General features: G+C 42.6%; 2 protein-coding genes and 2 non-coding genes across 5 annotated transcripts in view; 2 read left to right on the top strand and 2 right to left on the bottom strand.

Annotated features, from left to right (window-relative positions):
- The window catches only part of MDM4 (MDM4 regulator of p53), a 28,739-nt gene extending 22,588 nt beyond the window's left edge, over window positions 1–6,151 (bottom strand). Inside the window, exons 1-3 of one of the 2 annotated variants that reach the window (XM_064733139.1) lie at window positions 6,029–6,151; window positions 1,723–1,801; window positions 160–234 (exon numbers count right to left, since the gene is read on the bottom strand). In XM_064733139.1, coding sequence (XP_064589209.1) covers window positions 160–234; window positions 1,723–1,770 — 123 coding nt within the window. In that variant the 5' untranslated portion in view covers window positions 1,771–1,801; window positions 6,029–6,151. Of the gene's footprint in view, window positions 1–159; window positions 235–1,722; window positions 1,802–3,591; window positions 3,688–6,028 lie in introns of those variants that run through there. The other variant, XM_064733140.1, reaches the window with a different exon arrangement.
- A 2,622-nt stretch (window positions 6,152–8,773) lies between these two features.
- Window positions 8,774–8,846, top strand: TRNAK-UUU (transfer RNA lysine (anticodon UUU)). Its single transcript has one exon. It is a non-coding gene; the product is annotated as a tRNA-Lys (tRNA).
- Window positions 8,847–9,018: 172 nt separating this feature from the next.
- TRNAK-UUU (transfer RNA lysine (anticodon UUU)) lies at window positions 9,019–9,091 on the bottom strand. The gene has a single exon. It is a non-coding gene; the product is annotated as a tRNA-Lys (tRNA).
- A 758-nt stretch (window positions 9,092–9,849) lies between these two features.
- PIK3C2B (phosphatidylinositol-4-phosphate 3-kinase catalytic subunit type 2 beta) overlaps window positions 9,850–14,941 on the top strand; it is a 46,138-nt gene continuing 41,046 nt past the window's right edge. Inside the window, exon 1 of the mRNA XM_064732942.1 lies at window positions 9,850–9,904. The gene's annotated coding sequence lies outside the window, so the exon portion shown is untranslated. The remainder of the gene's footprint in view (window positions 9,905–14,941) is intronic.

Raw genomic sequence — 14,941 nt, 5'->3', positions numbered from 1 at the left:
AACCCCAAACCTGGGGGTGCCCCCACCTCCCAAACCCCAAATCCCATATCCCAAACCCAAACCCCAAATCTGGGGGTGCCCCCACCTCCCAAACCCCAAATCCCAAACCCAAACCCCAAAACTCCAAACCCCAAACCCCAAATCCGGGGGTGTCCCCACCTCTTTGAGCGTGAAGGAGTCGCCCTGGGCCCCCCCAGCCCGCAGGATCCTCAGCAGGGGCAGCGAGGGAACCACCTGGGAAATATTCAATAAACACAGAAATTATAAATAAATAAAAATTTATAAAAAATATTTATAGAAAAAATACTAAATGGTAAATATGTGATAAATATAGAAATGTATAAATACATAGAAATGATAAATATTTCCCCACTATTTATCAATATTTCCCCACTATTTACCAATACTAAGTGGTAAATATTTGATACATATCTGATAAATATATAAGTATATATAAATATATAGAAATTATCAATATTTTCCCACTATTTATCAATACTTCCCCACCATTTACCAATACTAAATGGTAAATATTTGATAAATATAGAAATTATAAATATTTTCCCACTAATTATCAGTATTTTCCCACTATTTATCAATATTTTCCCACTATTTATCAATACTAAATAGTAAATATTTGATAAATATATAAATATATAAAAATGATAAATATTTTCCCAGTATTTAGCAGTACTAAATGGTAAGTATTTGATAAATATAGAAATGTATAAATATATAGAAATGATAAATATTTCCCCACTATTTATCAATATTTCCCCACTATTTACCAATACTAAGTGGTAAATATTTGATAAATACATAAATATAAATATATATAAATGATAGCTACTTTCCCACTATTTATCAATATTTTCCCACTATTTATCAATATTTCCCCCCTATATACCAATACTAAATGCTAAATATTTGACAAATATAAAAATATATAAATACATAGAAATGATAAATATTTTCCCACTATTTATCAATATCTTCCCACTAATTATCAGTATCTTCCCACTATTTATCAATACTAAATGGTAAATATTTGATAAATATAGAAATGATAAATATATATGTATAAATAATAATTAAAGAAAAATATAAATATATAGAAATGATAAATATTTTCCCACTAATTATCAATACTAAATGGTAAATATTTGATAAATATAGTAATGATAACTATATAAAATTATATAAATAATATTTATAGAAAATTACTAAATGGTAAATATTTGATAAATATAGAAAATATAAATATATTAAAATATATAAATAATGGTTATAGAAAATATATAAATATATATGAATATAGAAAAATTATCAATATTTCCCCACTATTTATCAATACTAAATGGTAAATATTTGATAAATATATAAATATATATAAATGATAAATATTTCTCCAGTATTTACCAATACGAAATTCCATGTTTTTATATGCTTTTAAATACATTTTTTCCCTTGAAAATATTCCTAAATCGTGGATCTGAAACAGCACAAATTCCTTGAGGTAAATCCAAATTTTTTAATGATAAATCCCAATTTATTTTAGGATAAATCCCAATTTTTTTTTAGGAAAAATCCCAATTTTTTGAGGATAAATTCTCCAAATTTAAACATATTTTAAATTTCATAAAAATTACCGCTCTGAGGAGGAAATAACACAGATAAATGATGGAGTGAGGGGTCATTAGCTGCTAATTAATTGCTAATTACCTGATTGGCTTGGCCCAGGGGGATCCTGCTGGAATTTGGGAAGCTCATCCTGGCAGTGAGGAGCTGTTCAAGCACCGACCTGCAAATGGAATTTTAAGGTTAAAATCAACATTTTTAAAATTTCAAATTTAAAATTTAAAATAATAAATCAATTTAAAATAACAAAATTTCAAATTTAAAATTTTAATTTTTAATCCTGCCTTGGGTCTCTCCCACTTTGTGCTGCTCCAGGGGAATGTAATAAAAAAGGGAAAATAAAATAAAACGAAAAAATATTTGGGAAGGGTTGGTTCAAGCATATCAAATATTCAAATTTCTAAATTATAATTCAGATTATAGCAGCTTCAATCCCTTCATATTTCCTTAAATTTTAAGCGATTTCTGAGGGGAAAAAATTAAAATATTGACCACAAACAACTTTAAAATGAGCTGGAGAGGGTTGAGTCAAACTTATCAAATATTTAAATTTATGAGGAGCATCGACAGTGACCTGGAATAATTCAGATTATAACAGATTTAATCCCTTCCCCAGTTAATATTTCCCTAAATTTTAACCAATTTCTGAGGGGAAAAATTAAAATATTGACCACAAACAACTTTAAAATGAGCTGGACAGGGCTGAGTCAAACTTAATAAATATTTAAATTTCTTTAGAGCATCGACAATTAACTGGAATAATTCAGATTATAACAGCTTTAATCCCTTCCCAGTTCATATTTCCTTAATTTTAACCAATTTCTGAGGGGAAAAAATGAAAATATTGATCACAAATCCCTTTAAAATCAGCTGGACAGGGCTGAGTCAAATTTAGTAAATATTTAAATTTGTGAGGAGCATCGACAGTGACCTGGAATAATTCAGATTATAACAGCTTTAATCCCTTCCCCTGTTAATATTTCCTTAAATTTTAACCGATTTCTGAGGGGAAAAATTAAAATATTGACCACAAACAACCTTAAAATGAGCTGGACAGGGTTGAGTCAAACTTAATAAATATTTACATTTGTGAAGAGCATCGACAATTAACTGGAATAATTCAGATTATAACAGCTTCAATCCCTTCACCAGTTCATATTTCCTTAAATTTTAATCGATTTCTGAGGGAAAAAAAACCAAAATATTGACCAAAAACACCCTGAAAATGACCCGGACAGGGTTGAGTGAAACTTAATAAATATTTAAATTTATGAAAATCATAGAAAGTGACCTGGAATAATTCAGATTATAGCAGCTTCACTCCCTTCACCAGTTCATATTTCCTTAATTTTTAACCGATTTCTGAGGGGAAAAAATGAAAATATTGACCACAAACAATTTTAAAATGAGCTGGAGAGGATAGACTCAAACTTAATAAATATTTAAAGTTATTATGTGACCTGGAATAATCCAAATTATAACAGCTTCACTCCCTTCACCAGTTCATATTTCCTTAATTTTTAACCGATTTCTGAGGGGAAAAAATGAAAATATTGATCACAAATCCCTTTAAAATCAGCTGGACAGGGCTGAGTCAAATTTAGTAAATATTTAAATTTGTGAGGAGCATTGACAGTTACTTGGATTAATTCAAATTATAACAGCTTCAATCCCTTCACCAGTTCATATTTCCCTAATTTTTAATCGATTTCTGAGGGGAAAAAACCAAAATATTGACCAAAAACACCCTGAAAATGACCCGGACAGGGTTGAGTGAAACTTAGTAAATATTTAAATTTATGAGGAGCATCGACAGTGACCTGGAATAATTCAAATTATAACAGCTTCCCTCCCTTACCCAGTTCATATTTCCTTAATTTTTAACCGATTTCTGAGGGGAAAAAATGAAAATATTGATCACAAACCCCTTTAAAATGAGCTGGATTTACCCACCTTGACTTTTTGTGCCTGGCAGGAATATCCTGGGATTATTTTCCCGGGATTTTACTGAGGGATAATTCCCGAGATTTTACAAAAATTCGCTTTTTTTCAAACCTCGCCCGAGGGAGGGACCGATAACGGCTGGGCTGGGCTGAAAATCAGCTCAAAAAAAAGGAAAAAATTCGGATTTTATCTCCCTCCCCTTTTCCTGGAAAGAAATTCACGGCTGAGGGAGACGAATTTTAACCATTTCAGCGCTGATCGGATCGCTCAAAACCTCCGGGTTTTGCACAAAAATTAATTTTTTTTAGACACTTTGCTTCTCATTAATATTCGGATTTAATCAGAAATTAACTTTGGCGTTAATTAAGATTCTGTTCGCGAGTTTTAAAATATTTTCGGGAGAAAAATATAATGAAATTTAGGGGTAAAGCCCCATTGAAAAGCTCCCACGTGGTGGAAATGCCTAAAAAATAAATGGAATTTTCTGCTTGGCAAGCTCAGAAATTTGGGATAATTCCAGTCGTAAATTTGGGATAATTTCAATCCCAAATTTGGGATAATTTCACCTCCAAACCCCCATCCAAAAATGGATTTCCGGAGGTTTTTAGGTGCTGAAAAGGAAATCGTGAATCACCCCCGAGTCATTGAGCTGAGCAAATTTTCCACTCCAAAATTTCACCCCAGACAGAGGAAAGACTCATTTGCCTCTTTCATGACTAAAAAATGCCTTTTTTATGACTAAAAATTCCTTTTTTTTGAGTCACCAAAAACCCCCCCAAGAAAAAACCGCAGCTTTTTTAAAAACTGAAAAATCTCACCCGGCTGAAAAGTCAAATTAAAATTTATTCGAGCTTTGGTGGTATTTATTAAAGTCTAAATTGAATGAAAAAAAAAATTAGTTTGTAAATTCCATTTGAAGCAGGAAAACAGCAGGGGTTGGGGTTCGGGTGACAGCGATTTTTCCAGCTTTTAAATAAAGTAAAATATTGAAAATAAAGTTGGGATTTTAGGGAATTTTAGGTAAAACAGCCCTGAAGGGGAGGATTTAAACAGGCACTGATGCAATCATGAAGTCACTGATAAATTAATTAAATTTGTCCTCATCAGTCCCTGAGGGGTTTCATATCTTAAATTTCGCCCTTTTAATTTAAAATAAACTTTAAAAATTCTGATTTGTACCCGAGTTTTGTGGCTAGCACGATGAATTTGGAATTTTGGGCAAATTTTGGAGATTTTACCCCAAAACTGCCACCAAAATCTTGGGTAAAAATAAGATAAATCGAAAAAACGTTGAGCAATTGCTCCTTTGGTTGTGAAATGTTGCGAAAGCCGGGAGGAAAACCAAAAGTGATGAATTAAAATGACAAAAAAAGCGAATTTCCCTACAAATCTCCCTAAATCCCCGCAGGAATTTGGGATAAGGAAACACTTCCACCCCCCTGAATGTTCCTGATTTGTGGCTATTTTTATTTTAAGAGGAAAAAAATTGGCTTTTATTGGGGTTTTTCCACAAGAGTTGAGGCAGCTTAACCCAATAAAACAAAAGAAAATTTGTGGGATTAATCCCTCAGCTTTTATGGGGCGAAATTCTGGAAAAAATGGAATTCCAGAGCGGTTTGGGATGGAAAAAACCTAGAAATTTATCCTATTCCATAGGTAGTGACAATCCAAAATCGCAGGTTTTTCCAACTTCCTTTCAGGGATGGAGGGAGTGGAATTCTCTGGGAATTCCAGGATTTATTCCCAAAATCCCGATTTATTCCCATATCCCGGTGTGAGCCCGCTGCCATTCCCCCTTCTCCTATCACTCCAGGCCTTTGGGATCATTGCCCATCCATCTTCCCCGATCAGCTCATAATTAAATCGCAGGTTTTTCCAACTTCCTTTCAGGGATGGAGGGAGTGGAATTCTCTGGGAATTCCATCCCAGGGAAGGATTTATTCCCAAAATCCCGATTTATTCCCATATCCCGGTGTGAGCCCGCTGCCATTCCCCCTTCTCCTATCACTCCAGGCCTTTGGGATCATTGCCCATCCATCTTCCCCGATCAGCTCATAATTAAATCGCAGGTTTTTCCAACTTCCTTTCAGGGACGGAGGGAGTGGAATTCTCTGGGAATTCCATCCCAGGGAAGGATTTATTCCCAAAATCCCGATTTATTCCCATATCCCGGTGTGAGCCCGCTGCCATTCCCCCTTCTCCTATCACTCCAGGCCTTTGGGATCATTGCCCATCCATCTTCCTCGATCAGCTCATAATTCAATCACGCCGAAGTTTCCCTTCTCCAGGCGGGACAATCGCAATTATCTCAGGATTTCGCGGGAAGAGATAAAAATTCAGGGACGCTGCCGCCGCCCCAGGCCCCTCCCGCCGGCACCGCCTCCCGCCCCCCTTCAGCCTCCTCAGCCCCCCGGGATCCCCGCGCTCCCCTCGGCGCCCTGCTCACCCTACAGCCGCTCCATGGGCTCCGGGCAGGGGGATGGGGAGGGGAAGGAGCCCCTACACCCCCGGAGGGCTCCGCGCCTCCATTTTAGCGGGGTCCGGGCCGAAGCTTCCCTCCCCGGCCAACATGGCGGCGGGGTCATAGAGAGGAGCGGGATGTGCGGCTGGACGGGACGTGGGGATGGCGTGAATGGGTGGCGCCCCCTAGCGGGGATGGAGGAGCACGGCGGTGCGCCCTCAGCCCTCATGGAAAACAGAAATAAAAATAAATAAATAAAAATAAACTTTACAATAAAAGTAAAATAGAAATGTAGATATATACATAAATATAAATGTGAATAGATATGTAGATATAAAAATATATTGATATATAGATATATAGATATATAGATATATAGATATATAGATATATAGATATAGATATGGATATAAAAGTAAATGCAAATATAAACGTGTATAAATATAAATATAAATATAAATAATATAAATATAAATATAAATATAAATATAAATATAAATATAAACAAATTATAGCGATAAGTATAAATATAAATATTAGTACAGATTATAGATGTAAATATAGATTATATATATAAATATTAAAATGAATTACAATAAAATAAGCGTATACATTTTGAATATAAATATAATATATGTATAATATATTTATAATATAACATATATTATATTAATATATTTATATTAATATAAATATGAATATATAAACATGGAATTTATCTAAACTTATATGTTTTATTTATGTGTAAACTTAAATGAAAATATAAATATAAATATAAATATAAATATAAATATAAATATGAATATATTTATACACATTTATATTTGCATGTGTATATAAATAAATATAAATTTAAGTTATAAATATAAATAAATATAACTTCTAAATATAAATGTAAGTTATAGCTATAAGTATAAATATGAATATTAGTATAGATTACAGCTATAAATATAAATATAGATTATAGGTATAAATATTAAAATGAATTACAATAAAATAAGCATATACATTTTAAATATACATATGAATATATAAACATGGAATTTATCTAAACTTATATGTTTTGTTTATGTATAAACTTAAATATAAATATAAATATAAATATACATATACATATACATATACATATACATATACATATACATATACATATATTTATACACATTTATATTTGCATGTGTATATAAATAAATATAAATTTAAGTTATAAATATAAATAAATATAACTTATAAATATAAATGTAAGTTATAGCTATAAGTATAAATATAAATATTAGTACAGATTATAGATATAAATATAGATTATATATATAAATATTAAAATGAATTACAATAAAATAAGCGTATACATTTAAAATATAAATATGAATATATAAACATGGAATTTATCTAAACTTATATATCCTATTTATATAAATATATAAAAACTTAAACAAAAATCTATACAATTAAATTGATAAATTGAATCATGAATTAAAATTTTAAAAATTAAAAAATAAAGATAAAATTTAAAATTTTAAAAATAAAAAATAAAAATTACAAATTAAAGTTAAATAAAACTTTTAAAATAGTTCAACATAATAATAACAAATGCATTAAATAATGCTAAATTATAAATACACTATAAATGTTTTGTATTATATAATATCTTATGCAATATAGAAAAGTTTAATATATAAAAAATTATATATTTTTTTTAGACACTTTGCTTCTGGTGTCTAAAAAATTAGTGGTAATTATTATTACCACTAATAATAATTAGCGGTAAATATTAACAAAAATAATAAGAAATGCCTGGGAAAAGAAAACATTATCTCATTATTATTAATGCAAGATCTTTGTATATTTTCAGGTCTAGTCAGCAAGAAAGGAGAGCTCAGTGGAGCAGGAACATCCCTGGCTCAAGGACACCCTGGAATTATCGAACCTTAAGGATGGAATAAATCAAAATGTCAGCGAGGGTCTGTGCAGACATCGCTGACCTGGCAAAAATTCACCGTCTCTGTGTCCTAGAGCTGAGTTATCTTCATTTTTATACACACCTGGACATTGGGATATTCCCCTGGACATGATAACATCCACTGGAATATCCAGCTGGATATCAAAATATTCACCTGGGCATCAGAATATTCACTTGGCTATCGGAATATCCAGGATATTAAAATAGTCTGGCTATCAGAATATCCACCTCGATGTAAGATTTTCCACCTGGATATCAGATTTTTCCACCTCGATATTAGAATAGTTTGGATATCAGCGTATCCACTTGGATATTAGAATATTTTGGATATTAGAATATCTACCTATATTCATTAAAAACCCCAAATTTTCCTGTGTCACCTCCTCCAGGTCACCCTGCCTTGTCACGGGTGTGGGCTGAATTATTTCCACAGCTCCTTTCCAAGCTGGGAATATTTTCCACGTGTTAGGAAAATTCCGAATTAATCCCAGCACAGGGGCAGGGCTTGGGAACCGCTGGATGCCAACAGCGATGGGCTGGGCTTGTGGCCGGCTCGGACAGAAATAATTAGAATACTTTGAGAAATAGTAAGAATATTTCAAAAAATAATTAGAATATTTTGAGAAATTATTGAAATATTTTGTCTAATGATGTGTTTTGGGCCGGGGGAGGGAGCCGCACACCGGGAACGGATCCCAGTTCCTGGAAAAACCGGGTGAATTAGCCTCGTTGTGCGCTCATAAAGGCTTTGACCAATTAGAGTGTCCAGAGCCCGGATAGCTCAGTCGGTAGAGCATCAGACTTTTAATCTGAGGGTCCAGGGTTCAAGTCCCTGTTCGGGCGTTCCTCCTTTTCCTTAGTTTTTCACTGCCTCATTATTTTTTTTCCCAAAAAAACCCTTTTTTTTACACCTGCGACACGACCAGCGCTGCCTACCTGAGAGTCCTGGCTGCGCCTGCAGGGAATCGTGGCAGCAATCAAAAAAAAAAAAATTATTACATTGAAAAAGGAATTTCGCCCGAACAGGGACTTGAACCCTGGACCCTCAGATTAAAAGTCTGATGCTCTACCGACTGAGCTATCCGGGCTCTGTTTTGCCGGGTGGCGCTGCTGGAATATCCCCGTACAAAGGAAATGCGTGGCTGCCGGGACTTGTGTTTCTGTCTGCACCCCCATCTGCACCCCCTAACTGACCCCTTCTGCCTGAACCCCACTGTCTGCACTCCCACTGCACCCCAAAATCTGCACCCCATTGCCTCCACCTTCCCTCCTGCACCCCCCAACTGACGGCAGCGTCTCGGGCGTTCCATGGGGCAGCCGGAGCATGCTGGGGACGCGAGGGGACACTGGGGGACACCAGCCGGGGCTCTGTGCAATGAGAAACATCTCGGGGACATTCAGGGGGACACCAAGGGACACCAGCCGGGGCTCTGTGCATTGAGGAACACCCCGAGGACATTCAGGGGGACACCGGGGGACACCAGCCGGGGCTCTGAACATCCCGAGGACATTCAGGGGGACACCGGGGGACACCAGCCGGGGCTCTGAACATCCCGAGGACATTCAGGGGGGACACCGGGGGACACCAGCCGGGGCTCTGAACATCCCGAGGACATTCAGGGGGACACCAAGGGACACCAGCCGGGGCTCTGTGCAATGCGGAGCTCGGCCGGGAGATGGCCCCGCACGGCCCCGCGCTGTGCCCGCCATTGTCCGCCGCCTCCGCCGCGGAGCTCCCGCCTCCCTCCGGCTCCTCCCGCATCCTCCCGGCTCCTCCCGCATCCCTCCGGCTCCTCCCGCATCCCTCCGGCTCCTCCCGCATCCCTCCGGCTCCTCCCGCATCCCTCCGGCTCCTCCCGCATCCCCGGCCCCGCCGCCGCCGCCGCAGCCGCTCGGAGCAGGTAGGGCCGCGGAGGGAGCGAGGGGCTCCGCTCGGCTCGTCCCGGGGTTTTCTCCGCTAAAAAATGATATTTTCTATTTAAACGGAGCTCTGTGCATCCGTAATTTTCGCCTCCCGGGGATGATGCGGGTCCCGGAGCTTCCCAAGAGCTGCGGCTCATCCTGGGAACCCCGAAAGGGAACGCGGGGGGAATGCGGGGCTGCCCCTTCCCAGGGCACGCGGAGGGTGCGGGGGTCTCCCCTCGGGGATTTGGGGGGTTCGGAACAATGAGATGGTGCCCGAGGAGCGGCCAAGTTGGGCGAAGAGGACGGGGGGGGTCGGGGTCGTGTCCCCTCCCCGCAGGGACAGCGATGGGGACAGGGGTGGGGACAGAAATAGGGAAGGGATGGGGACGGGGATCACGGAATCCTGGAGCGGGTTTGGTGTTGGTTTTTGGTTTTGGACCCTCTGGTCCCCACCCCCGTGCCGTGGGCAGGGATGGCACCCTTTGGGTCAGTGGCTGGGGACAGGGACAGGGACAGGGACAGGGACAGGGACAGGGACAGGGACAGGGACAGGGACAGGGACAGGGACAGCCCAGCCGTGCTGAGAGGCCGAGCAGGATCAGCTCCATCCCAGCCCTAAAACCGCCCGGATTTCGGGGCAGGAGGCTCCGGTGATGATGCTGGTGGGATCCCTGCTCTCCTGCCGATCCCAACCCTGCGGGAATCTCGTGGATCAGAATTCCAGAGGTTCGGGAGCTGCTCCCGCTGGATGAGGGAGCTCCGGGGGCTCCCTGCTCGTGTGTGCGAGGCCGAGCACGGCTGGGATTGTTCCCGGCGCCTGGGCCCGGCTCCATGAGCACCAGCGTGACCGGGAAAATCAATCCTTCCTTCCCGGAGCGGCAGAGACGGGAGCTGGGGGCGAGGGAATGATCCTGGAGCCTGGATCTCCCAGGAAAATCAATCCTTCCTTCCCGGAGTGGCAGGGACGGGAGCTGGGGGGTGAGGGAATGCTCCTGGAGTCCAGATTTCCCAGGAAAATCCATCCTGCCATTCCCAACTGCGGGAATGTGGATCAGGAATCAGAGGTTCGGGAAGCTGCTCCCTGGATGAGTGGAGCTCCAGGAAATCCTGCTCTGTGTCCCGAGCAGGAGGGATGTTCAGGCGCTGGGGGTCATGAAGCACCAGCTGGTGACCGGAAAATCAATCCTTCCTTCCCGGAGCGGCGGACGGGAGCTGCGGCGAGGGAATGTCCTGGAGCTGGTATTCCCAGAAAAATCATCTTCCTTCCAGAGCTGCAGAAGATAACGGGAGCTGGGGGGTGAGGGAATGCTCCTGGAGTCCAGATTTCCCAGGAAAATCCATCCTTCCTTCCCAGAGCAGGAGGGATGGGATAATAGGGAGCTGGGAGGTGAGGGAACCTGCCTGGAGCCTGGATCTCCCGGGAAAATCAGTCCTTCCTTCCCAGAGCAGCAGGGATGGGATAACAGGGAGCTGGGGGTGAGGGAATGATCCTGGAGCCTGGATCTCCCAGGAAAATCAATCCTTCCTTCCCGGAGCGGCAGGGATGGGAGCTGCTGGTGAGGGAATGCTCCTGGAGCCTGGTATTCCCAGAAAAATCAGTTCTACCTTTCCAGAGCTGCAGGAATGGGATAACGGGGAGCTGGGAGGGGTGAGGGAATGCTCCTGGAGTCCAGATTTCCCAGGAAAATCCATCCTTCCTTCCCAGAGCATCAGGGAAGGGATAACAGTGAGCTGGGGGTAAGGGAACCTGCCTGGAGCCTGGCATTCCCAGGAAAATCATCCTCTTTCTCCAGAGGGCGGGAGAGGATAACAGGGAGCTGTGGGATGGGGAAACCTGCCTGGAGCCTGGTAATCCCAGGAAAACCAGTCCTTCCTTCCCAGAGCAACAAGGATTGGGATAACAGGGAGCTCTGGAGTAAGGGAACCTGCCCAGAGCCCGGATTTCCCAGGAAAATCCATCCTTCCTTCCCAGAGCATCAGGGAAGGGATAACAGGGAGATGGGGGTGAGGGAATGTTCCTGGAGCCTGGTATTCCCAGGAAAATCCATCCCTTTCCTCTCAGAGCGGGATGAATAGGATAACAGGGAGCTGTGGGATGGGGAAACCTGCCTGGAGCCTGGATCTCCCGGGAAAATCCATCCTTTCCCTCTCAAAGTGGGAGGGATGGGATAGCCGGATTACCCTGGGATTTCCCGGGGTAACCGCCCCAGCCAGGCACCTGCCCCACCTCGGAGCACAGCCCCAAATTCCAGAGGATCCGGAGGATCGGCCCTTCCAACCCTGCAGCCGGGAATTCCCAGCCTGCTGCAGTGGGAGCAGGTGCTGTGTGTGGGAGCGGGGCTGGGATGGACTGGGATCGACTGGGATGGACTGGGATTCACTGGGGTTCACCAGGATTCACCAGGATTGACTGGGATGGACTGGGATGCACTGGGATGCACCAGAATGGACTGGGATGCACTGGGATTGACTGGGATGGACTGGGATTTACAGGGGTTCACCATGATTGACTGGGGTGTACTGGGATGACGGGATCACAAAGGGGTTGCCAGGATTGACCAGGATGCACTGGGATTACGGGGCACCTGATGACTTGGGGGTACTGGGATTGACTGGGATTCACAGGATTCCCAGGATTCACCAGGATGCACTGGGATTCACTGGGATGTACTGGGATCAACTGGGATGCACCAGAATGGACTGGGATTGACTGGGATGGACTGGGATTTACAGGGGTTCACCATGATTGACTGGGGTGTACTGGGATTGACTGGGATTCACTGGGGTTCGCCAGGATTCACCAGGATGCACTGGGATTCACTGGGATGTACTGGGATGCACTGGGATGTATTGGGAGGTACTGGGATTGACTGGGATGTACTGGGATTCACCAGGATGCACTGGGATGTGCTGGGATTCACTGGGATGTGCTGGGATGCACTGGGATATATTGGGAGGTACTGGGATTCACTGGGATGCACTGGGATTCACCAGGATTCACTGGGATGTGCTGGGATTCACTGGGATGTGCTGGGATTCACCCTGGGATGATCCCAGTCCTCTCCACATCCCTGGGATGACGCTCCCAGTCCTCCCTGAATCCCTTTTCTTCCTTCCAGACTGTTGGATTTGCTGGATTTGGGATCGATGGATCCATTTGTGGCTCCAAAAGTGTTTTGGGGGTGGTTTTGGGGTGTTCCTGTGGTGTTTTGAGGTGTTCCTGTGGTGTTTCTGTGGTGTTTTTGGGATGTTCCTGTAGCGCTTTTGGGGGTGTTTCTCTGGTGGTTTTGGCTGTTTCTGTGATGTTTTTTGGGGTGTTTTGGAGGTGTTTCTGTGCTGTTTTTGTGTTGGTTTTAGGCCTCCACCCCCTCCTGTCCCCAGGTGGGTGGCAGGAGGAAGCCGAGATTTGCATAGGACACGGGTGGTGGCATCGGGGACAGCGCGACGCCACCTCCAATGTCCCCCGAGGGGTGGCCCTGACCCCCAAAACCCCGGCCCTGGGGGCTTTGGGACATTCCCCAAGTCTGGGTGTGGGTGTGACACGGGGACAGGGACAGGAGGTGGCTCCAGGTGGGGTCTGGAGCTGCTTGGGGACATTGTGGGGACATTGTGGGGTCCCATGGGGCCACAGGATCTCTTTAAAAGGGGGGGGTCTCAGGTGGGATCCTGAGAGGAGGATGAGGATGCTCAAGGAGCCCCCAGGATCCCATTCCTGGGCATGGGGAGCCAGGGATCTGCCATGGGATCCTGCCAGGTTTCCTGGGATCAGGGAGGCTCCAGAGCCCCCTTTAACCATGGGAACATTAAAATTCCCATTAAAATTCCCACTAAAATTCCCATTAAAATCAGCCCTGCGATCCACAGGATCCTGCCCAGTTTCCCGGGATCAGGGAGGCTCCAGAGCCCCCTTTAACCATGGGAACATTAAAATTCCCATTAAAATTCCCACTAAAATTCCCATTAAAATCCCATTAAAATCATCCCCTGGGATCCCACAGGATCCTGCCGGATTTCCTGGGATCAGGGAGGCTCCAGAGCCCCCTTTAACCATGGGAACATTAAAATTCCCATTAAAATTCCCGCTAAAATTCCCATTAAAATCAGCCCCTGGGATCCCACAGGATCCTGCCAGGTTTCCCGGGATCAGGGAGGCTCCAGAGCCCCCTTTAACCATGGGAACATTAAAATTCCCATTAAAATTCCAACTAAAATTCCCATTAAAATTCCCATTAAAATCATCCCCTGGGATCCCACAGGATCCTGCCCAGTTTCCCGGGATCAGGGAGGCTCCAGAGCCCCCTTTAACCATGGGAACATTAAAATTCCCACTAAAATTCCCATTAAAATCCCCATTAAAATCAGCCCCTGGGATCCCACAGGATCCTGCCAGGTTTCCTGGGATCAGGAAGGCTCCAGAGCCCCCTTTAACCATGGGAACATTAAAATTCCCATTAAAATTCCCACTAAAATTCCCATTAAAATCAGCCCCTGGGATCCCACAGGATCCTGCCAGGTTTCCTGGGATCAGGAAGGCTCCAGAGCCCCCTTTAACCATGGGAACATTAAAATCCCCATTAAAATTCCCACTAAAATTCCCTCTAAAATCCCCATTAAAATCAGCCCCTGGGATCCCACAGGATCCTGCCAGGTTTCCTGGGATCAGGGAGGCTCCAGAGCCCTCTTTAACCATGGGACCATTAAAATCCCCATTAAAATTCCCGCTAAAATTCCCATTAAAATCATCCCCTGGGATCCCACAGGATCCTGCCCAGTTTCCCGGGATCAGGAAGGCTCCAGAGCCCCCTTTAACCATGGGAACATTAAAATTCCCATTAAAATTCCCACTAAAATTCCCATTAAAATCCCCATTAAAATCAGCCCCTGGGATCCCACAGGATCCTGCCAGGTTTCCTGGGATCAGGGAGGCTCCAGAGCCCCCTTTAACCATGGGACCATTAAAATCCCCATTAAAATCCCCTTTAAAATTCCCACTAAAACCCCCATTAAATTCCCAGTAAATTCCCATTAATTCC

Source organism: Zonotrichia leucophrys, chromosome 26, assembly GCF_028769735.1.
Source record: "Zonotrichia leucophrys gambelii isolate GWCS_2022_RI chromosome 26, RI_Zleu_2.0, whole genome shotgun sequence".
Lineage (NCBI taxonomy): Eukaryota > Metazoa > Chordata > Aves > Passeriformes > Passerellidae > Zonotrichia > Zonotrichia leucophrys.
This window is presented reverse-complemented; position numbering and strand designations above follow the sequence as displayed.